Here is a 24,488-nt window from a genome sequence, read left to right on the forward strand (position 1 = left end):
TCTTCCTTCACTCCTCATTAGCCTGCTCTGCATATTCACACAGCTGTTTCCCCTTGTGGTTTTTCATCACTTTCCCTTTCCTAGTGCAGATACCACATTTGCAATCAAACGTTGAGTGAAAGTGCTCGGTTTGTCAGAAACTCCTCAGTGACTGGCTCTTGTTCAAGCGTCATGAATATTTTTGGAAATGAGGGAATGTCCCTGTGTCAATGATATCACAGTACTTGTAGCTACAAGGAAACAGCAAGATCTCATGTACTCTGAGGCTATCACAAGCTTACAGGGGACGACCGCCACCTACTGGCCACTAGGGATGAAGAGGTGCTTTCCTGAAAAGAACTGACTGGAGTAGTGGAATTTGTTTTCTTGGCATTTATATCTTAGAGAGGGAAAATACTCCCAGCTTCAGGCAGGTCCTGTCCTCTGGAAAATGGACAGGACTGTGGGGGTCGGCGGGGAAGTTTCACAGTGCCTCTTTTTCCCCTCCAACCTGCTCGGCAGACCAGACTCTCCCGGCCCATCACTCCCTTCAACTTCCTAAGATGGGGAGATGGGGGAGCCGCCCATCTGATGTGGAGCTTTAAGGGAAGTCAGGGAAAATCTCCTGTTGGATGGTGCATTACAAATTTCTTCCTATGATCCAGATTCCATTCCTTTACCCTATAACTAGGGGGAAGTTTTCACATACTCTCAATGAAGCATGAGATTGTCTAAGTGCAGTCTAGACTTGGTCATCAGAGCACAGAGGAGAGTAAAGGACTTCAGAGGACACAGCTGCCAGCTGACCTTGTGGACTCTGTTTGGGTAGGACCAGAAAGGACTCAAGCAATCTGCCCAGCATTGAGATTCATAAATGAATTGGGAAGTGATTGTGAACAGCTCAGGAGGAAGGAAGGGGCTTGATTTCAGCTGGGATCTCTCAAATCTCTGCCTAAGTATAGCCTGGACCTTTACATTGCTTCACACCTGTTAATGAGCCAGAAGGCTGCTGTCTACACGAGAAGTGATTTTGATCTCTTACCTTTCTTTCCTTCTCCGTTATTTGTTTGGAAACTAGTTCAAGAGCAGAGCTACATGGATGGACTTTGTTGTTGTTGCTGCCATGTTGTTTTTGATAAACCTGACGTCTTTGAGTGCTAACATCTTTCAATCATTATGACCTCTTCCATTCTTTTTTTTCTGCTTACTTACACTTCATGTAATTTTTCATTATATTCATATCAGACTTTATGTGTATATTATTTGGAAAAGCTGTATAGCTAATTCCATAATATAATCTTTCTGTGATAATCTTTGTAACCATACAGTGCTTCAAATCCATGTTTTATTAACGTGTTACGTGTTCAATAGAACGTTGAGCCTAGAGGCAGGGCTGGAGGTATAGGTCATGGGTGGGCTAGGGGGACAGTCAACACTGGGTCATCTAATGTTCCTCACTGCAGAGACATTCTGTGCTTCACCCATCCCTAGCCACACTCTGGCACATCTAGTTCACCCAAATAAGGGGCACAGAAAGATTGAAGCAGTGTGCAAGGGGTCCAAGAATCACGACACAGCACAACCTGGAGATAGTCAAGTTTTTCAAGCTTCATGATCCTGAATGTGAACATGACTACTCCTGACTCTCCCTGTCTATTAATGCCTGAATTATGGAGGTCAATGCCCACTGATATCCAGCTGGGCACAGAAACACAGTAAGCAAAGGGAACCTGCTGACACCTCTATAACCAATGAACTGCCGCAGAATTCAGCAGCTTAACTATGCTCCTATTTAGAGGTTTCTGTGTTCCAACTCCCCAGAAAGGTGACAAACTTAAATGTTCACAATAACAAAGCTCATGTCTAAAAATGGGAAGAAGTTCAAAGAGCCAGTTTGAGAACAGAAGGATAAGAGTGACGCTCAAAGGGTCCACTGGAACAATAGCTGGTCCTCAGGAAATGAAGAAATGAGTCTCTTTTTCCTTCAGATTATAAAGCCTGATTTCTGATTCAGAATCCTTCAATCTGTCTCACCTAATATGGAGAGATGACTGAATTGGAGGCAGAGAGCAGAATCCTGCCCCCACCCCCAGATGACTGAAGTGGAGATAGAGAATAAAATCCCACCCCCCACCCCCAGAGATAAGGACAGCATCAGTTTCCCCAGCATGAGAGACAGGGAGAGCACAGCAGCCTGCAGAGGTCTGGCAGGGTGAAGGGTGGCTCCAGTGGGGGTCAACAAGGCTTCCAGCACAGGGAGATTATTCATGAGGCCACAGAATCTCTCAATCCTACTTATGATGTAGCTCCTTCAGAAATAAGCAATATGTGAACAGCACTTGAACTACAGGGTCGCAGGCAGGCACTGGAGAACATTCAGCAATTAATGAGACACCACATTTCTTTGTTTCATTATGCATTTATTTTTAGCCTCTTAAACTGGTGCTTTCTAATTATCCATGATAGTGGGATTCATAGTGATATATTCATATGATGCACATAACTTAATGTGGTTAATTTCTTTTCACAGTACCTCCCATTTCACTCTCCTCCTCCCCCATGTCAATCCTGTCCTCTATTCTTCGGATCACCCTACTATTTTCATCAAAAGTGTTTTTTCCCTACCTTTGTGTCTCTCGATTCCACATAAGAGAGAAAACATACAAATCTTGACTTTTTGAATCTGGCTGATTTTTCTTAACAATGTGGTCCAGGTCTATCCATGAAACTGAAAATGCCATAATATCCTTCTTCTTTATGGCTACATAAAACTCCATTGTGTGTGTGTGTGTGTGTGTGTGTGTGTGTGTGTGTGTGTGTGTGTATGTATGTCTATGTCTGAATTGTGCTGCTATAAACATGGGTATGCATGTATCATTTCAGCTGCTGATTATAGTTTTGAGATAAATACTCAGGAGTGGTCTAGCTGAGTGACATGGCATACATATTTTTAGTGTCCTGAGGAACCTCCATACTGGTTTCCATAATAGTCGTACTACTTTACAATCCTAGTAACAGTGGTTAAGTGTTTCTTTCCCCCCACATCCTCACCAACCTTGATGTTCATTTGTATTCTTGATGCTTGTCATTCTAACTGCTGTAAGAATAAAAACCTCTGTGTACTTTTGATTTCCGTTTCCCTGATGTTAGGGATTTTGAAACTTTTTTTCATGTTTGTTAGTCATTTATATTTCTTTATTGGAAATATCCAAACAGTTCATTTGCCATTTATTAAATGGTTTTTTAATGTTAAGTTCTTTGAGTTCTTACATATCCTGGATGTTAATCTTTTCTCAGAGGAGGAGCTGGCAAAAATTTTCTCTTTACACTCAATCATCTCCATGGATCAGAAATTTTCGAATTTGATTCCATTTCATTTGTTAATTCTTTTTAACTAGAGCATTATTCTTATATATAGTTAATTATATAACATAGCAGTGGAGTTCATTTTGACAAAATCATACGTGAAAGGAATTTGATTTCAATCATTATTCCCCTTTCTCTTCCTCCACCCTTCATCAATTTCCCTATTCTACTCTTCTGATTTTTTCTTTTGCTCCTTTATTCATTTATTTACATTTGATGGGTACTTTCTACATACACATAAAGGTGAAATTTCCTTTGGCACATTTATAAATGCATGTAGCATGACTTTGTTAAATTCATTCCATATTTCTTTCCTCTTTCCCTTTTTCCCCCTCCTCCTTCTCATTCTCCTCCTTCAACTATATATTGGTGATATCTGATCCCACCCCTGATGCCTTCTTTCCCTTATTTTGCTCCAGTTTCCACATATGAGAGAAAACATTCAACCTTTGATTTGCTGAGTCCAGCAACATTTCCTCTGCTTCCATCCATTTACCAGCAAGTGCCATTGTTTCATTCTTCTTTATGGCTGTATAAAACTCTATGGTGTGTATAATATCACATTTTCTTGACCCATTCATCTATTAATAAGAATCCAGGATGATTCCATGATTTGGTTGTTATGAATTGGGCTGCTATAAACATTGAAGTTGCTGTATCCATATAGTTTGCTGATTTTAGTTCTTTTAGATAAATAGCAGGGAATGAGATAGCTGGGTCATGTTGTGGTTCCATTTCTAGTTTTTTGAGGAATCTCCATACTGCTTTCTAGAGTGGTTGTACTCATTTGCAATCCTACCAACAGTGTATCGCTATACCTTATGTGGGTTATCCCCCACATCCTCATCGGCATTTATTATTATTTGTATTCTTGATAATTGCCATATTCACTGTGGTGAGGTGCAATCTTAGTAGAGTTTTGATTTACAATTCCTTGATCACTAGATATGTTCAATATTTTTTTCATATATTTGATTGGCCATTGTGTTTTCCATTTTGAGAAGTGTATGTTTAGTTCTTTTGCCCATTTATTGATTTGGTTATTTGATTCTTTGGTGTTAAGTTTTTTGAATTCTTTATATTTTCTGGATATGGATACCCTATCAGAGGAGCAGCTTGCAAAGATTTTTTTCCCATTCTGTAAGCTCTGTCTTCATGCTTTTAATCATTTCATTAACTGTGCAGAAGTTTTTTAATTTGATGGCACCTCGCTTATTGATTCTTGGTTTTATGTTTTGGGCTTTAGGGATCTTACTAAGGAAGTCAGTGCATGTATCTATATAATGAAATATTGATCCTATGTTTTCTTATAGCAATTGCACAGTTTCTGGTTTAATTCCCAAGTCTTTGACTCATTTTCATTTGACTTTTGTACAGGATGAAAAATTTTGTTATTCTACATATGGATATCCAGTTTTCCCAGTACCACTTGTTTAAAAGGCTGTCTTTCTTCAACGTATATTTTTGGCAACTTTGTCAAGTATCAGATGACTATCTGTAGATTTGTCTCTGTATCTTCCATAAGTTCCATTGGTCTTCATATCTGTTTTGATGACAATACCATGTTGTTTTTGTTACTATAGCTCTGTGGTATAATGTGAGATTTGGTATTGTAATGCGTCCAGCATTGTTCTTGCTTGGAATTGCTTTGGCTATTCTGAGTCTCTTATTCTTCCAAGTGAATTTAAGGACTGTTTTTTTCTAGTTCTGTGAAAAGTGTCATTGGTATTTTGATGGGGATTGCTTTGAATCTGAATATTGCTTTTAGTAGTATGTCCATTTTAACAATATAAATTCTGCCTATCCCAGAGCATGGGAGGTCTTTCTGTCTTCTAAGGTCTTCTTCAATTTCTTTCTTCAGTGTTCTGTGACTATTATTGTAGATATCTTTCACCTCCTTGGTTAGATTAAGACCCAAGTTTGTTTGTTTTTGAGTTTATTGTGAAAGGAATGATTTTCTTAATTTCTTTTTGAACAGAATCACTGTTGAAGCATAGGAAAGGTATTGATTATGAGTGTTGATCTTGTATTCTGCTACTTTGCTAAATTTATTTATCAGCTCTAGAAGTCTTCTCATGGAGGCTTTTTGTTTTGGAGGGGGAGGGTCTTCTATATATACTATCACGTCATCAACAAACAGAAATAGTTTGACTTCTTTTCCTATTTGTATCCCATTCATTTCCTTCTCTTTGTCTGATTTCTCTGGCTAGAGTTTCAAAAACTACATTGAGTATATGTGATGAGAGTGCAGGTCCTTGTCTTTTTGCTGATTTTAGAGGAAATGCTTTCAGTTTTTCTCTGTTCACTATGATGTTGGCTTTAGGTGTGTCATATAAAGCGTTTATAATGTTGAATTAATTTCCTTCTATCTTAGCTTCTCTAATGTTTTTAACATGAATGTGTGCTAGATTTTTATCAAAGGCTCTTTCTGAATTTATTGAGATGATCATATGATGCTTGTTCTTAATTCTACTTAAGTGGTGAATTATATTTATTAATTTGCATATGTTGAGCCAACCCTGCATCCCTGGAATGAAGCCTACTAGATCTTCTTAAGAGGTTTTTGAATGTGGTTTGCTAATATTTTATTAAGAGTTTTTGTTTAAGAAATATAGCTTAAAAGGTTTGTTTTTACTCATGATTTCAGAGATTTTGTTCCATTACTGATTGACTTCATTGCTTTGGTCCTGATGCAAGGCAGAGTAGTATGGTGGACATGTGTGGTGGAACAAAGCTGCTCCTCATGAAAATTGTAGCAGAGACGGGGGAGGAATAGTCTGGGGATGAGATATAGTTCCCCATGGCATGCCCTTAACACTCTCTTCAACTAGGTCCCTCCTCCTATAGTTTCTACCACCTCCCAATAATGTCAACCATTATTAACTCTCAATGTATTCATCCACTGATGAGGTCAGACCCTCATGTTCAATCACTTTTGAAAAGTCCCACCTCTGAATATAGCTACACTGTGGACCAATGGGTTTATCATAAGTCTCTATGAAATATTTTCTATCCAAAATCCAAACAACTATACAAAATGATATTGTAATCCCAGCAACTTAGGGCACTGAGAAAGTGGAGGATCATGAGTTCAAAGCCACTATCAGTAACCACAAGGTACTAAGCAACTCAGTGAGAATCTGTCTCTAAACAAATGCAAAGTAGGGCTGAGGATGTGGCTTAGTAGTTGAGTGTCCCTGAGTTCAAATCCTGGTACCCCCCCAAAAATTAATTTTCCGTAAAATTAATTAGAAATTAATTAGAAAGTTAGAAAAAATAGAAATGCGTTTATAGTTTCTCAATCATAGAAATGAATGTATCTGGGGAGATAGAAGTGCCAATTACTCTGATTTGATCATTATACATTTTTTTACATATAAAACCCAATAATATTCCCCATAAATAAGTAAAAAATTATATGTAAATTAAAACATAAAAATGAAAGAAATGATAAAACATACTTAACACAAAATTAATCATCTTTTTAAAATATATTTTTAGTTATACACGAACATAGTACCTTTATTTATTTTATTTATATTTATTTTATTATTTTATTTATTTATTATTTAGATTGAACCCAGTGCCTCACAGGTGCTAGGCAAGTGCTCTACCACTGAGCCACAACCCCAGTTCCAAAAATTTAGCATCTTGCTGGGTTGAGGGTTCATGCCTGTGATCTGAATGACTCTAGGAATCTGAGGCAGGAGGATTGGAAACTCGAGACCAGCCTCAGCAATTCAGCAAGACCCTGTATCCAAATAAAAAATAAAAAGAAGGTGCTAAGGAGGTGGCTGAGTGGTTGAGTGCCCCTGGGTTCAATCCCCAGTACCCCCACACAAAAAAAAATTACCATCTCTCCCTTTTGAAATAAATAGTTCAGTAATGATAAGTATAATTACACTGTTGTGCAACTGCAACCAATCTCCAAACATTTTCATTTTATAAAACAGAAACCTTGTACCCATTAAGCATCCACTTCCATTTCTTCCCTAACCCCCTTCCATCCCTGGCAATTTGCATTCTACCTACTTTCAAGTACTTCACATAAGTGGAACCACACTGTATATCTTTTTTCAAACCTGGGTTACATCCCTTAGCACAAGAGCCTCAAGTTTTAATCACATCATAGCATGTGTCTGATATTATTATATATAATATGCAAATAAATTCTACCATTCTAAAAGTTACCTTTTTACTCTTTAGTTTGTGTTCTTGATGCACAAAACTTATTAAATTTTGATGTAGCCCTGTTTATGTATGTTGGCTTTAGTTGTCTGTGTTTTTTTGGTGTCATATCCAAGAATTTGTTGCTGAATCTTGAGTTTTCTCTTCAACTTTTCTCCCTGGCTTATTGTAGCTCCAGGTCTTATGTTTAAGTCTATGCAGGTATATCTTGAAGAAATTACACATTCAGTTCCAGATCATTGCAATGAAGTACTAGCACTATAAAGCAAGTCACAAGAATTTCAATTTTCTCAGGGAATATAAAAGATGTGAATACATTTTACTGTAACCTATTTGGTGATCAACAGCATTATATCCTGAAAAATCTGTATGTCTTAATTTAAAACAAATTTATTAGCTAAAGAATTGCTAACAATCCTCTGGGCTTATAGCAAATCCTAATCTTACTGCTGGTGAAGGGTCTTGCCCTTGAAGCTATTGACTGATCAGTGCAGTGGTGGCTGATGTTTGGAGTAACTATGGTAATACCTTAAAATAAGACAACAATGAAGTTTTCCAGGTCCACTGACTTTTTTGGGGGGGAGGGGACCAAGAATTTAATCACTGAGACACATCCCCAGTCATTTATTTGTTGAGACAGGGTCTTGCTAAGTTGCTTAGGGCCTCACTATGTTGCTGACGGTGGCTTTCAACTCCTGATCCTCCTACCTTAGCCTCCTCACCACTGGGGTCACAGCATGCCCCCACCATGCCTGGCCTGACTCTTCATTTTATGAAATATTTCTCCTTGGTGTGCAACACTGTTTAGTAGCATTTTATCCACAATAGAAATTTGTTCAAAATTGGAGCCAATCCTCTGCTTTGTCAACTAAATTTAAGAATATTTTGAATCATTTTTTTTTCTAATTTAAACAATATTTACAACATCTCTTTTGAAATAGATTCCATCTCAAGAAATCATTTTCTTTGCACATCCAGAAGACATAATCCCTTCCTTATCCATTAAAGTTTTATCATGAGGCCATAACCAAGCAGTCATATACTCAGATTCCACTTCTAATTCCACTTCTAGTTTTCTTGTTATCTTTTGCCTTATCTTCACTTATTTCCTAATATCTTAAACCAGTCAAATTCTCCAATAAGGTCTGAAATCAACTTCTTTCAGATGCCTGTTAATTTTACTGTTTTGACATTTTTCCACGGGTCATGAATGTTCTTAGTGGTATCTAGAATGGTTAATCTAGAAGCTTTTCAGAGGAATCACTATCAATAGCAGTTATAGCTTTAAAGTACGTATTTCTCAAATACTAAGACTTAAACTCAAAATCACTCCTTGATCCATTTTATGCAGAATGGGTGTTGTGTTAGACATGAGAACAATACAAATCTTATTGTACATCTCCATCAGAGCACTTGGGACATTGTCAGTAAGCAGTAATATTTTGAAAAGAATCTTCTTTTTTTCTGGGTAGCAAATCACAAGAGTGAGCTTCAAATATTCAGCAAACTGTGTTATAAACAGATGTGTGTCATTGTTGCTTTGTTCTTTCATTTGCAGAGCACTGGTAGAGTATCTCTGGAATAATTAATTGTTAAGGGCCCTAGGATTTTCAGCATGGCAAGTGAAAATTGGCTGTGTTATTCCATAACAATAGAGAGTCAGTCTGTCCTTTGGAGCTTTGAGGCAGGAATTGACATATCTTTAGTTCTAGAGTCCTAGATGGTATCTTCTTCCAATATAAGGCTGTTTTGTCTGCACTAAAAATATGTTTTATGGAGATAGCTGCCTTCATCAGGTATGTTGGGTTTTCTGGATAACTTGCTGAGGCTCTACCTTAGCCTCTGCTCCTTCACCTGGCACTTTTATGTCATGGACTTGGCTGCTTTCCTTAAACCTCATGAACCAACCTCTGCTGGCTTCAGACTTTTCCTCTGTATCTTACTTCCCTCTTCACAGAACTGAAGAGAGCTGGTTGCTTTCTCTGTTTTAGGTGGCTTTGATCTTCTATCCAGAATACTAAAACTTTCTCCATATCAGCAATAAAGTTGTTTAGCATACTTATCATTCCCTAGAGTAGCACTTTGAATTTCCTTGGAGAACTTACCCTTGGCATTCACAACATGGTTAAGTGTTTGGTAAAGAGGTCTAGATTTTGTCCTATCTCAACTATTGATTTGACTTGCTCACTAAGTTTAATCATTTTTGGATTTTTATTTAAAATAAGAGACCTGCAACTCTTTAACTTGAACACTTAAAGACCACCGTAGGGCTATACATTGGCCTAATCTCAAATTGAGGTGTCTCAGGGAATAGAGAAGTATAAGGAGAGGGATTGAAATTGGGGAATGGGAGATCAATGAAGCAATTAGAACACACACAACATTTATCAATGAAGGCTACTGTGCGTAGAGAACTATGGCAATGGTTGCAGTGTCCCAAGATGGAGCTGACCTGGGGAACTCCACATTGGTAGGTGGGAGTCCACATAGGAGTTGAGGCTGGAGTTCCTGCATGTGGGCAGAAGCTGGGTGTCCTGCCTGGGAGTGGTGGCCAGAATTCCTGCCAGGTGAGTAGTCAGGAGTCTTGCGCAGGTGCTAATGCTAGTAGTCTTACTCAGGCATCCAGAGTCCTGTGTGGGCAAGTGTCTGAGAGTTTTGTTCTAATGCTGAGGCCTGGAGACCTGCATGATTACAGCAGCCTTGATTCTTGCAGAGCAACCACCAGGGGTCCTCTAAACACTCACAGAGAAACTACTTGAATCCCAGGTCACGAAGCAACACAGAATGTAGCCTCCCTCTAGCCCACCATCTTGGTCTCCTCTTATATACCGCAATTTCTTTATCCATTCATCTATTGAAGGGCATCTAGGTTGCTTCCATAGTTTAGCTATTGTGAATTGAGCTGCTATGAACATTGATGTGGCTGCATTACTATAGTATGCTCATTTTAAGTCCTTTGGTTATAGACCAAGGAGTGGAATAGCTGGGTCAAATGGTGGTTCCATTCCAAGATTTCTAAGGAATCGCCACACAACTTTCCAGATTGGTTGCACCAATTTGCAGTCTCGCCAGCAATGTATAAGTGTGTCTTTTTTCCTCACATTCTCTCCAACACTTATTGTTGTGTGTATTCTTGATAACTGACGTTCTGACAGAAATAAGATGAAATTTAGAGTAGTTTCGATTTCATTTTCTCCAATTGCAGAGATGTCCAACATTTTTTCATATATTTGTTGATTGATTGTATATCACCTTCTGAGAAGTGTATGTTCAGCTCCTTAGCTTATTTATTGATTGGGTTGTTTGTTTTTTTTTTATGTTAAGTTTTTTAGGTTCTTTGTATATCCTAGAGATTAGTGCTCTATCTGCTGTGAATGTGGCAAAAATCTGCTTCCAGAATGTAGGCTCTCTCTTCAACTCATTGTTTCTTATGCTGAGAAGAAGCTTTTTAGTTTGAGTCCATTCCATTTATTAATTCTTGATTTTATTTCTTGCACTTTAGGATTCTTGTTAAGGAAATCAGGACCTAATCTGATATGATGAAGATTTGGGCCTACTTTTTCCTCAACTAGGCACATGATCTGGCCTAATTCCTAGGTCTTTGATCCACTTTGAGTTGAGTTTTGTGCATGGTGAGAGATAGGAGTTTAGTTTCATTTTTCTGCATATGGATTTCCAGTCCTCCCAGCACCATTTGTTGAAGAGGCTATCTTTTCGCCACTACATGTTTTTGGCAATTTTGTCTAGTATGAGATAACTGTACTTATGTGGTTTTTGTCTCTGTGTCTTCTATTCTGTACCATTGGTCTATGTGTCTATTTTGGTGCCACTACCAACCCTTTTTTTGTTACTATAGCTTTGAAGTATATTTTAAGGTCTGGTATTGTGATGCCTCCAGCTTCACTCTTCTTGCTAAGGATTGCTTTGGCTATTCTGGGCCTCTTATCTTTCCAAATGAATTTCATGATTGCTTTTTCTATTTCTATAAGGTATGATAATGGAATTTTAATGGGAACTACGTTGAACCTGTATAGCACTTTGGGTAATATGGCCATTTTGACAATATTAATTTTGCCTATCCAACAGCATGGGAGATATAATACCAATACCCTTCAAATTATTCCATAAAATAGAAAAGGAAGGAACCCTTCCAAACTCATTATATGAAGCGAGTTTCATCCTGATACCAAAACCAGGCAAAGACACATTAAGAAAAGAAAATTTCAGATTAATATCCCTGATGAACATTGATGCAAAAATTCCCAATAAAATTCTGGCAAATTGCATACAAAAACATATTTGAAAAATAATGCACCATGATCAAGTGGGGTTCAGTCCAGGGATGCATGGTTAGTTCAACATATGGAAATCAATAAATATAATTCATCACATTAATAGACTTAAATATAAGAATCATATGATTATATCAATTAATGCAGAGAAAGCATTTGACAAAACAGAGCACGTTTCATGTTCAAAATACTAGAAAAAAACAGGAATAGTAGGAACATACCTCAACATTGTAAAATCTATCTATGCCAAACTGAAGGCCAACATCATTCTAAATGGAAAAAAATTGGAAGTATTACCTCTAAAAACTGGAACAAGACAAAGATGCCCTCTTTCACCACTTCTATTCAACATGGTACTTGAAACTCTAGCCGAAGCAATTAGACATATGAAAGAAATTAAAGGGATATGAATAGGAAAAAAAGAATTCAAGGGCTGGGGATGTGGCTCAAGCGGTAGCGTGCTCGCCTGGCGTGCGTGCGGCCCGGGTTCGATCCTCAGCACCACATACAGACAAAGATGTTGTGTCTGCCGAGAACTGAAAAATAAATATTATAAAAAATCTCTCTCTTTCTTTCCCTCTCTCACTCTCTCTTAAAAAAAAAGAAGAATTCAAATTATCATTATTTGCTGACACCATGATTCTATACCTAGAGAATCCAAAGGACTCCACCAAAGAAAAAACCCTCTAGAATTAATGAATTCAGCAAAGTAGCAGGATATAAAATCAATACCCATAAATCAAATGCATTTCTATACATCAGTGATGAATCCTCTGAAATAGAAATTAGAAAAACTACCCTATTCACAATAGCCTCAAAAAAAAATCTTGGGAATCCACTTAAGAAAAGAGATGAAAGACCTCTACAATAAAAGCTACAGAACACTAAAGAAATAAATTGAAGAAGAATTTAGAAAGATCTTTTGACCTCATATTTAAGGGTTTATTTCTGGGTCTCTATTCTATTCCCATTGATTTAGATGTCTGACCCCATGCCATTATCATATTTTTAAAACTACTATAGTTTTGTAATGTATTTTAAAATCAGGAAGGGTGGGCTTTGTTTTTCTTTCTCAAGATTGATTTGGCTCTTTTGGTCCTTTGAGATTCCATATGAAGTTTAGTGTAGTATATTCTATTTCTGTGAGGAAAAAAATGCCTCTGTGGTTTTGTTAGGGCTTGCATTGTGTTTGTAGATTTCTCTGGATATTATGAACATCCTGACAATATTAAATCTTCCAATCCATAAAAACTGGATATCCTTTAATTTTTTTCCATCTTTCATTTCTTTCAGCAATGGTTGGTACTTTTCATTGTACAGTTCTTGTTATTCTAAGGTTCAGCTTGTTTCTGAGTATTTTATTTTGATGCAATTGTAAGTTTTTTAAATTTTTTAATAACTTTTTAATTTGATGTCTCAATTATTTATATTGATTCATATCATCTGATAATTTGGTCTATACCCAAAAAGGACAGGAAGAATGGAAGATTGATGATTTGTGAGCACAAGACTACTTCCCCCAGAGAGTATCATGGTATGCTGTGAGCTGTGTGATTCAGGGAGAGTTGTATAGATATGTTTCTTTCTACATGACACCAGGCTAGTTATTTTCTAGAATAAGAAAATAGAGATGAGCAAAGAAGAAATGAAGTAATACTTGTGAGTTTAATGTGGCACTAAGCAAAGTCTGAAAATATTATGCAATTGCAGTAAGAAGCCCTAGAATCATATGAAACTTAAATGAACTAGAATTCCAGTGGTTTTAAATATAAGCTTAATAGGCATTGATACTCAAGAAATAGATGGAAATATTTGCAATTGTCCATTATAATAGTAGAAAATATTGTCCCCTGATGAAGCAAAATATCATTGATATTCATAAACACCTTTCCAGTAGGGATAGAAAATCTGAGAAACTATTTCAGTAAAATATATTTTTGAGGGACCATAATTAGGCCTAATACTGAGTATTTCCAATAAATAACATAAAGTACACTTGTTAAAAAGTTGATTTGCTAAAAATAATCTCATAACCAACCATTGAAAAAGTAGGAACCTAGAGCTGAAGCAATCCAATTTTCTATGGAAAATAAAAAATGTAAACCGAGAATTCAAAATTGAGGCTGAAAGTTAATGCTTCACATGTTCATACCCAATATTTACCTAGTTGTAAATTTAGGAAAAAGTTGTTTTCCTTTGTTTAATAAAAAACCCAACTTGGTTCAGAACCTATGAAACTTCTTTGAGAAACTTGAACTTTAATGCAAATACACAAAGAAAGATTTAAATTGATGGTATCTTAGAGATTGCTGATTATATCACTTCCAAAATCGCAAACATTAACTCTTGCACTGTGAAAAAGAAATCATGGCTCTCTAAAGCTCAATTCTATCTGACCAACTCTTGTTTGTTAGTACTCCTTTTCCTGGTTGGGTTTTCTTATGTAACACATGAAAAACACATTGACTTCATGGAAGATAGACAAGATGCATGCAAGATTGAACCTATGACAAACTGATGGTATGTTGCAGAACATTCTCTCCTCATTCATTTGATCTCAAAGGCTATTGTGAGAGTAGACTTTGGTTATATGTGAGCTGTCATCTGTGGTCTTGAAGTTGTTGCGGATGTTTGAGCATCAGAGCTTCTAAGTTTGAGGTGGGTTTTGAGAATTAAATTAGAAATAGTTCATATTATATTACTTAAGTTACTGAAGTTTGAAATCACATCAATAATTCTATTAAATACTGAAAAAATGTTAATAATCTCAGGTTGAATATCTAATAGCTAATGAGGTTAAAATCGTTTTCTCATATGAAGCAAAGCACCTTAAAATCATTGCAAATAAATTTTATTTTTACCTTTGAAAAGGTTTAAATCATTCTGAAGGACAAAACATCTTTTTCCTAAATTTACAACTAGGTAAATATTATTATCTATTTTTAAATTTAATATTCAGCATAATTTTATATATAACAATTTATGAGTTTATGAAATAAATTAAAGGTTACTCTACAAATTCAGATATTAATGTCACTTAAATGTAAAAAAAATTTCTAAGTGTGATTCTTAGCTTAAATTTTGTCACTCTTAATTGTGCATTGAATAAAAATGTTAAGTTCATACTTTTAATGTACAGAGGTACATATATAGATATAAAATATAGCTGTCTTAAAAAATTTTAATAATTTTTTTCATTAGGAATAAACTTATTAAAAGGATCTGATAGAGGGTGGGGTTGATGGGGAGAAGTGGAAGGAAAACAATAATGAAAACCAAAATAGTTGAGAAACACTGCTGAAAACCCAAGTAGACAATGCATAAAGGGAAGGAAAAACAGAAGTAGAAAGTTGTGGGAATGACATTCAGAAAATGGTATGTAGTGTGTTCTCTATTTAAGACATAGACACAAAGCAAAGTCTTCAGAGAACCTAGAGGCAAAGGTCCAAGACCACCCATCTCAGGAAGCCCTGCAGCATCTGCAAGATCCCCAATGGCTTTGCCCTTGGCTTTGCTACTGACCTTAGTGTTGATCATCTGCAAGTCCACCTGCTCCCTGAGCTGTGACCTGCCTCAGATCTACAACCTGGGTCTTGAAACTCCTGATGGAAATGAGGAGGAGCCCTGACACTCCTGGAAAAAATGAGGAGAATTCCCACTTTCTCCTGCCTGAACTACAGAAAGGACTTTGCCTTTCCCCAGGAGCAGTTGGAGGATGAGCAGGTGCAGAAGGCTCAAGCTGTTGCTGTTCTCCACCAGATGACCCAGCAAGTCTTCAACCTCTTCAGCACCCAGGAGGCCTCTGCTGCTTGGAACCAGACTCTCCTGGACACCTTCCTCAGTGACCTCCATCAGCAGCTGGATGACCTGAAAGACTGTGGGACCCAGCAGGTGGGGGTGGAAGAGGCTCCCCTGAGGGCTGTGAGGAAATACTTCCACAGGATCACTGTCTACCTGAAGGAGAAGAAATACCTGCCTTGTGCCTGGGAGGTGGTCAGAACAGAAATCATGAAATCCTTCTCTTCATCAGCCAACCTGTATGGAAGACTAAGGAGCATGGAATGAGACCTGGTCCAGCAGGGAAATGCCTCTCACCTACGAACACACCCTACCACACTCCCACAAGTTCTTCCTTTTCAAAGACTCTCGTTCCTGCTGGAATTGTGACAAAAATTCATCCAATTTGTCAGATGTGTTCAGAAGTTTAGGCAACATTGTGTTCAAATCTACAGGGACTAGTTCCTTACATCCCTGCCGATGTATCTATTATCTATTTAAATATTTGTTTATCTACTTATAAAATTAATTTATTTTTACATAAAATTATCTATAACTTTACACTGTGATTAATAAAACACTTTCTTGATATTTAATCAATTTATTTTGGTTTTTATTTAAATTTTACTGTAGATACTTCTTGAATTTTAAATTCTTTACATTCCTGCATGTGGGTGAGGGGTTACATAAATATTTCTTTTCATCATTTTTCATTTCTATCTCAATGGAATTGGACTTAATTTTTAAATGTTCATTTCAATGTAGAGTTCATTTCATCCATATCATTATTTTTTTATTTTCCAATCAAGCTAACCATGGTTGCCTTTGGATAAGTTGAGATTAATATAAAATAAATGCAAATCTGGATATGATGAAAGAATAGAATGAAAATGAAAAAAGAAGAAGAAGAAGAAGTATACAATGGTACTTCTCTTACTTGTCCTTCTACCAACTCCAGTGCTTAGGAATTCTGATTTCTCTCTCACTGATTTTGCCAATCCCATCTATTTTCCCACTTCTGTGATGACTTCAATACACACAACAGCTTATTGATATTCTTCTTTGATTGATTAATCTATTTTTAAATGATATGTAAAAAACCATAAAAATTGTTCATGTTAATGGAATACTGTGTTATTTTTGACACATGTATACACTGTGTATACATGTTTAAATGTTTAAATATGTTTAGTGTTTAAATCAGGTTAAACAGATCTCCTTGAACATTTATCATGTCTCTGTTGTGAACACCCTCGAGATCCCTCCCTCCAGCTTTTTCAAATGCACAGGAGGTTAGTGCCATGTACAATCACCATGTCCTGCAATTGCCCACCAGCTTCTTGCTCCTTTCCATTTGTACTGTGGCTTCCATTGATCAGCCTTTCCCATCTTTCCTCACTTTTCACTTTCTCTGATCTCTGGTAACCACCAGTCACTCTCAATTTCTATAAGATCAACTTTCTCTATTTTGCATTTGAGTGAGATCCTATGGCACTTGTCTTCCTGTGTTTGGTTTATTTCACTTAATTGACATAATGATCTCCAGTTCTATCCAAGCTGCAAATCACAGGCTTAAATTCTTTATTTCATCAGGATTTTATTTTATTTATAAAATGTCTAAAACATTTATATTTTATTTATAAATAAAAAAGGAGAACTTATATTTTTTTGGTGCAGATTCCTTAGGAATCATTTTAGAAACTCTAATTGAATCTTATGTACATTATTTTAAGATCAAATAGATTCATTATCCTAAATCTCATTACCACTACTATACAACAATTTTAGGAAATATAGGTTTTAATACTATTATTCAAAAAATTGCTCATTTTCTATCAGAGATAGATGTGCCAAGAATTCTTCTTTTCTATTTCTTCTTTTTTTTCTACATTAAGATTTCATCTGTATGTATGGTGATGATTTTATAAAACCTTAAACTATTAGGGATTAAGAATAAATTAATCTGCAATAACTATAATAGTCTGGGACCCTTCCTCCATAAAATGGAAAATGAAATTGGATTAAAAAAAGAAATCTCATCTGGAATGTCTAAAGTAAAAAGCAAGTTTGAGTAAACACTAGACCAAAAAAATAAGAAAGATAATATCATAGCATTTCTCACTAAAAGACAGCAAACAAGAATATGTTATATTAGGATTAAAATGCATCAAATTTCAAAATATGAAACATAATTACTTATGACATGCAGTACAAGATTCTGCACTAAGTCTAGATTTTACTTGTATCTAAGTTTGATTCTGGGCAATTCATTAAACCTCTCTGTGACTCAAATTTTCACAATGTAAAATAGGGTGGGAATATTTCTATAGTTGTGCATATCAAACTGAAACATTTATCAGAGTTTCTTCCATTAGTGAGAGCTTAATGTGAGGACAACTGTCTTATATTCTATAAAAAAATATATAAAAATAATGACCTTTTTAATTCTTTTTGTGTTTCTATTAGTAAAATGACAACAATTTTAAAAATAGAAATGGAAGTTGTCCTGGAGAAGACTTGCATTAGATATATTTGACATTGAAAATAACTAATGAATATTCAAACTGGAGTTGAAGGTTTGTAAGCATCTCTTATAGAGATTAATGTTTTACATTCAAGTGCCTGTGCATTTATGAATAACATTGAAGAATAACATATCATTACATAGTACATAATATTCAACTGTAGGTATCATATTATCCATAATATACACATATAACATAAATGTGCATAAAAATATTTTATTTGTGGATTATGATGCCTGCAACATTCCCCCTCTGCCTACTTCCCTGGATCCTTTCCTGTCACTCCCATATCACAACAGTTTCTTCCCTCCCTGGTACAGAAATCCCCAGTGTGGTCTCCTCTTCACTCTTTATTAACCTGCCCTGCTCCTTCATTCATCTGCTTCCTGTTCCATTATGGTTTCTGGCTCTAAATTTTCCTTGGATGCAAATACAGCCACCACTGAAAGCAAATATTGAGTGAAAGTTCTAGGTTTGCCAGAAACTTCCACGAGAGATTCCCCCACACACATACTCTACTCCTGGCAAATATTTTTGGAGGACTCCATTTGGAAAGATGTTAGGAAGTTTAAAGAAGTCTTGGGCTGGGGATGTGGCTCAAGCGGTAGCGCGCTCGCCTGGCATGCGTGTGGCCTGGGTTCGATCCTCAGCACCACATACAAATAAAGATGTTGTGTCCGCCAAAAACTAAAAAAAAAAAAAATATTAAAAAATTCTTCCTCTCTCTCTCTTTAAAAAAAGAAGAAGAAGAAGAAGAAGAAGAAGAAGAAGAAGAAGAAGAAGAAGTCGTCTGAGTAATGTTGTTACTAAAGAGGATAATCAGGAATTGTCTGTGAAATGTTCAGCTAGCAACAAGGGGCTTGGAGTAAGAAAAGGATCACCCAGCATTTACTCAGGCCACAGTCCGAATCTTTATAGTTCTTCTTTCCAGATGAGAGGAGTGAGGGATTGGGAAACTCCAAGTTGTATTTTTACGTGTTTTTGTCCTTGCCTTTAAGGTTTCTGCATCCACCATTTGTGGGAGACTCTGTTTAGGAGAAAGCAAGAAAATCTTACAATTTATGGATTCACCTTGTGGACTTCTCTCTGTGTGCCTGTTTCTCTCTCTCTCTCTCTTTCTCATTGCTGAACACCTTTTGAATATTATGACCCTTTCCATTCTTTAGTTATTTCCCTATGTTCTTTATTTCTTTGGTGTAATTTTACTTTTTCTTCTTTGTTGTTTTATGTTTCATGCACAAAGATTGCTCATTTTAGCTCTGTACTCTCACCTTACCCTGAAAAACCTCTATAACCCCCTCCTGATCATACCCAGAAGTTAATTTATTATGTATTGGAAAATGTTGGAAAACTGAGGCGAAGGAGTCATGGAGCTGGCAGCAAGGGGTTCTATCTCAGCCTGCTCCTCCTGGTCCCTAAAGATCAGGCCTGGAGAAGCAAGACACAGGGAGACCCCTTGGTGCTGCCCTGGCTCCTTTGGAGCAGCAACAGATCATGGGGGCGGCAGCAACCAGAGAAAACAGGGCTTTGTGAGTGTAGGGAAGAGGAGGTAGCCACACTTCAACCTCCCTGCATATCTTCCTGGGCGCAGAAACACAGTAAATAGAGATCTGCTCCTTATGAGCTGCCAAAGACTCCAGGAACACCTCTGTGCCACTGTTAGGAGCCTCCAAGGAGAAGACTGCATAGAGAACAAGGCTTTCATTTCCTCAGAAATCAAGGGACTATTGATTCATGATTAAAAAAAAAAAAAGGAATGAATCTAGAAAAATAAATATGGACAACCATTCTTCACACTAGGCTGATTTTAGAGTTGAAACTTGATTCTCCTTGGTCAATAGTCTTTCAAGTTTTCTGTATAGGGAGCCATTATACTATTACATTGAGGTCATATAAAAGGTCTATTCTCAACTGATAATTCAACCACAAGATTTTAAGAGAAAGGGGAGAGGAGATTCTCTCCTGCATACTCTCCTAGACAACACAAGGTCTGGACGGGCTGGAGTAGAGTTGTCATCTTTGGGAATGAGAACAGGAAGCTCAGCAGGTTGCCCTGCAGAGACTTCGTCATGGAATCACTGAGGAACTGAAGGTGATGAGTCAGAGTCCACACGTCTGGGCTACTGTTAAACAGAAAACTGTTTATCAGACAAGCCATTACCTCAACTCTCCCTGAGGTGCTGACCTTGGGTTATTGGTGTATTTAGAATAGTTCGTCCTTCCAGATTAATGATGGTCTTCAAGGAGCTGTCTAACTGCCTACGTGACCTAACACAAATAGTGCTATTGAGAAGTGTGAGTTAATACTTTCAAAGTTTTTAGAACAGTGGTTGGTCTATAGTCAACCTGCAATGAATTTTGGTGGTATCATTTTAAATATAATTATTAGTGGTTTAGTAGTTTCAAAAACAAGACTTTAGGGTTATGTAGTTCCCTGCTTTCAACTCTAGGTTTTTCAAGGTAGTCTTTTCATTGTCTGAGTAGAATTGGAATGTGCAGGCAAGGTCAATATCCACTGTCCTGCAAGACAGGGTGAGTGTGGTGCCTGGTGCCAGGCTGCTGATGGTTGGTGTGACTCCCCTCTCTTCTCCTCAGGGCTGATCACATTTGGATTAAACGAAAGAACAGTTAGTGGCTGGCCTCGCAAAGCTGCAGCAGTCCATTGACCCACACCATCCCGGTCTTTGAGCCTCTGTCAGAAGCATGAAGCATGAAGCATGCCATGGGCACCTGAGCATTGGCCCTCAGTCTTCCCCTCTGCCATGGTCTGGGGCTCAACTCTGCTGCATTGCATGTGGCCAAGTTACACTCTGCCAAAGTCACTTTCTTCTTTCACTTTCATGAAATTAAGACTTCCATTTTTCCCTTTTACCCACAAACTGTCTAATTTTGCCTTTTAGGAAAGTTGAAATGAGAAACAACAAAAAAAAATCTGAAGTTGTGAAAATTGTAGAGAAAAACTGTACAGGCTTTTGCCTTTCTTTTACTTTCCATTGTTTGACTTCATTATCAGAATCTGTTGCAGGAGCAAAAAGACAAAGTTTGCCTGCTAAACCACTATTTAAAAGAATGTACCAAAAATGAAACTGAAAAAAATTACAAAGGACAGGAAAGAAGACTTTTTCTCCATGACATAATTGTCTGAGTCTCACCACCCTGCACTGTCAAAGCGAGACAGAGACTAAGGAATAATGATCCCCAGTTGAACCATGCTGATTGTGTGACCAACTGAAGGCCATATGTTTCTGTAAGATTAGCTTCACATGAAGGATAGTATCATTCATGAGTGCCCTGTGCCCAGCTGAGAAAATTTGAGAAGGACAGGAATCCTATTTAGTGGAAGAATTGGACAATAAAACTGATTAGAAAAATAAATATAACTTGGCTATTGAAGGTAAAATAATTCTTATTAGATACATCTTCTAACTGTGTTGACAGGACAAACCTTTTCTATCAGCATCTGAGAGCTATTAACTCTTTTGATACCTGGGGAACTGTATTAAGGAAAGAAGATGGTCACTACTGAGAGCTAGGGTCCTTCTGATAAGAACTTTAGGGACAGGGGCAAGGATTTTTAGAGAATATTATTTTGCCATCAAAGAAACAAGTCCCTCTTCAGTAACGGAATCCTTGTGTCATTCAGTTGTGGTTCTTTTTGGACTCAGTCTGATGAATGTGGACTGAAGACACTTTGTCATCTGAAAGCAGAGTGTTACAGTTGTGATAACCACCTTGAATCCAGGAGGTGCTGGTGAAATAGCATTGTATTACAGTTAGTGTGTCTGTACTCATAAGCAGCTGAAAAAGACCTGGATTCCTCCCAGGATTATTGGCAGATGGAGGCACACTATAGACCTCAGTAAGAAAATATCAAACAGAAGAGACAATGTCTACATTAACTCTGATCGTGTGGCTCAGTGAAGCATAACCATACAGAACTGCAGGAATATGTTCTAAAAGAAGGGGAACAGAAAGAAGCTCATTCTCCATAATCAGCAGCTTTTGCTGTGAATGAATCAAAGAGCAATCCCCTTCAGATAGAGCTTTACCGCCAGAGATGATCTGGTAAAACATGAACAAATACGAGATTCATAGGTCTGAGGAAGAAGACTCTCTATGAGTAGTGGGGGGAAATATGAATGTTAGGGTAAGGGCTAAAAATTCATTTTTAGAGCAGAGAAGAGTAATATTTACAGATGAAAAAAGTATGTGTGCATCAGAGAGAGAGAGAGGATTGGAATTACAGTCCTGTATAACAACGGGAGGCCACTAGTTTTTTATAACATTGGGTTCTACTACAGGATGATGTCATCAGTGAATCCTCTGTGCCCAGCTCAGAAACTTTGAAGATAACAAAATAAAAGTATTACACAGAAAAATTGGAAAATAAGACTGTAATTAGCAAAATAAAAATTCTTTGCATACTGAAGTAAAAATGACTGTTAATAGCCCTCTAGCTACACAGACAGAACAAATCTTTGCTATCAGCCTCTGGTTCTACATACACTTCTATCTTAGGTCAAAGACACTTCCCATTTGACTTCTAAGTATCCATTTGGGTTGGCACATCTGAAATTTACTAGGAAACCCACTTTCTATTGTAAACGCAATAGATTAGGTTGATGTCATCTTGTTGGGCCATCTTCAGAATCATACACAAATGAAAAAAAAAGGGGGAGTAGGGAGGAGCAAAAGTGTAGACAAGTGTTTAGAAAAAGAAAATTGTGTTCCCTGTTAAAAAGGCATGCACATACAGAGTGTCTTCATAGAACCCAGGGTCTAAGCTTAACACAGACTCCAGATCAGCCAGGATAGCAGCATCCTCATTTCCACATGGCCCTCCTGCTCCCTCTTTTTCTGGCCCCGGTGGTAAGCAGCTATGGCCCTATTGGATATTGGACTGTGACCTGCCTCAGAACTCTGTCCCTCTTAGCAGGAACACCTTTGTGTTCTTGGAACAAGTGAGAAGAATCTTCCCTTCCTTGTGCCTGAAGGACAGAAGGGACTTCAAGTTTCCCTGGGAGATGTGCAGGCAGCCCATTCCAGAAGGTCCAGGCTGTCTCTGTCCTCCAGCATATCTTCAACTTCTTGCACACAGAGTGCTCCTCTGCTGCCTGGAACACCACCCACCTGGGCAAACTCTGCACTGGACACCATGAGCAAGACCTGGAGACTTGCTTCATGCAGACCATGGCAGAGGAAGAATCTGTTCTGGCAAATAAGCCACCAACCCTGGCCTTGGTGAAGTACCAAGGGAATCTGTCTCTATCTGGATGAGAAGAAGTACAGTGATTGTGCCTAGGAGATTGTCATAGAGAAAATCACAACAGCCTTCTTTTTACTGGCAAAGCTACAAAAAATTTTGAGAAGTTAGATGGAGACATTGGGTCTTTAAATGATTCTCCTGGACTAAGCGGCCACATCTCACCTGGATGTGTGCCTTTGGTCATTGCCAAGACTGTTACTTCCACTTTAATCATATTTCATGGTAACTAAATTATTTGTCAGTATATTAAGACCATATATGTTTAAAGGTTTCACCCCAGAGACATCACTACCTGAGAGATATTGCCCTCATGTTATTGATTTGCTTACTTATTCACTCATTATATAATTTATTCTTGCATCTTATTATACTTACAATATATGCATTTTTCATCTATTTTCTGAAAAGCATTACACCTTTTTTAATTGACTATTGTATTTCCTTATTTACTAAATTCTTGTGAAAGAGAAATTCCTGAAGTTGTTTTCTCTAAACCAAAGTCCAAACTATTTTTTAAGCCAAATTGAAGAATGGATGGTGATATTTACTTATTTATGCCATTCATATCTGATGTATTATATGTACTATGAGTGGCAGACATAAAATTACTATTAAAAAACAGGCAAATAAATCAAAGTTCCTGCTGTGTTGAAGCTCTCAGTCTTACAGGGAAGGAAACATAAAAGCCGTATTTACTTGACTTACATAAAATAATACAAAGTAAAGTAAAGTAAGGAAAACAGTTTCTTTCAACAGGAGGGTCTAAGTGAAATTCTACAGAGGAAAACCTAGTAGATGCCCTAGTAGAGAGCGCAGAAACCTGCAGGTAGATGGTCATAAGTTTCCAGAGAATAACCAATACCAGGGGAGAAGATAGGAATTTAGTATTCCTTCTAGTGGTGTCTAGTGATGAGGATATGGGAATGGATGTGGTCTTGGATGCTCCTCTCCCCAAGAGTCGCCTTCAATTTCCCTCCCTTTGAGTGTGAGCTCATACTAGTGAAGTCTTTAGTTTGGTTGATGTATTGCTCTAATGTCACTGTCTTACTCTCCCACAGTTGTACCATGGTAATGTAAGTTGTTACCATTAAGAGA

The 24,488-nt window shown here is 37.3% G+C and overlaps 2 protein-coding genes across 2 annotated transcripts; both read left to right on the forward strand.

The window, feature by feature from the left end:
- Nucleotides 1–15,318: 15,318 nt before the first annotated feature.
- LOC143390914 (interferon alpha-5-like) lies at nt 15,319–15,890 on the forward strand. The gene is made up of 2 exons (XM_077108650.1): nt 15,319–15,415; nt 15,448–15,890. Exons 1-2 carry the CDS (start codon nt 15,319–15,321, stop codon nt 15,888–15,890), a joined length of 540 nt encoding a protein of 179 aa, XP_076964765.1.
- A 7,070-nt stretch (nt 15,891–22,960) lies between these two features.
- Ifnw1 (interferon omega 1) lies at nt 22,961–23,501 on the forward strand. Its single transcript, XM_076841408.1, is given in 4 exon segments — nt 22,961–23,018; nt 23,021–23,153; nt 23,155–23,376; nt 23,378–23,501. Coding segments are annotated over 4 exon segments (537 nt in total).
- Nucleotides 23,502–24,488: the final 987 nt, after the last annotated feature.

This window comes from Callospermophilus lateralis, chromosome 2 (assembly GCF_048772815.1).
Source record: "Callospermophilus lateralis isolate mCalLat2 chromosome 2, mCalLat2.hap1, whole genome shotgun sequence".
Taxonomy (NCBI): domain Eukaryota; kingdom Metazoa; phylum Chordata; class Mammalia; order Rodentia; family Sciuridae; genus Callospermophilus; species Callospermophilus lateralis.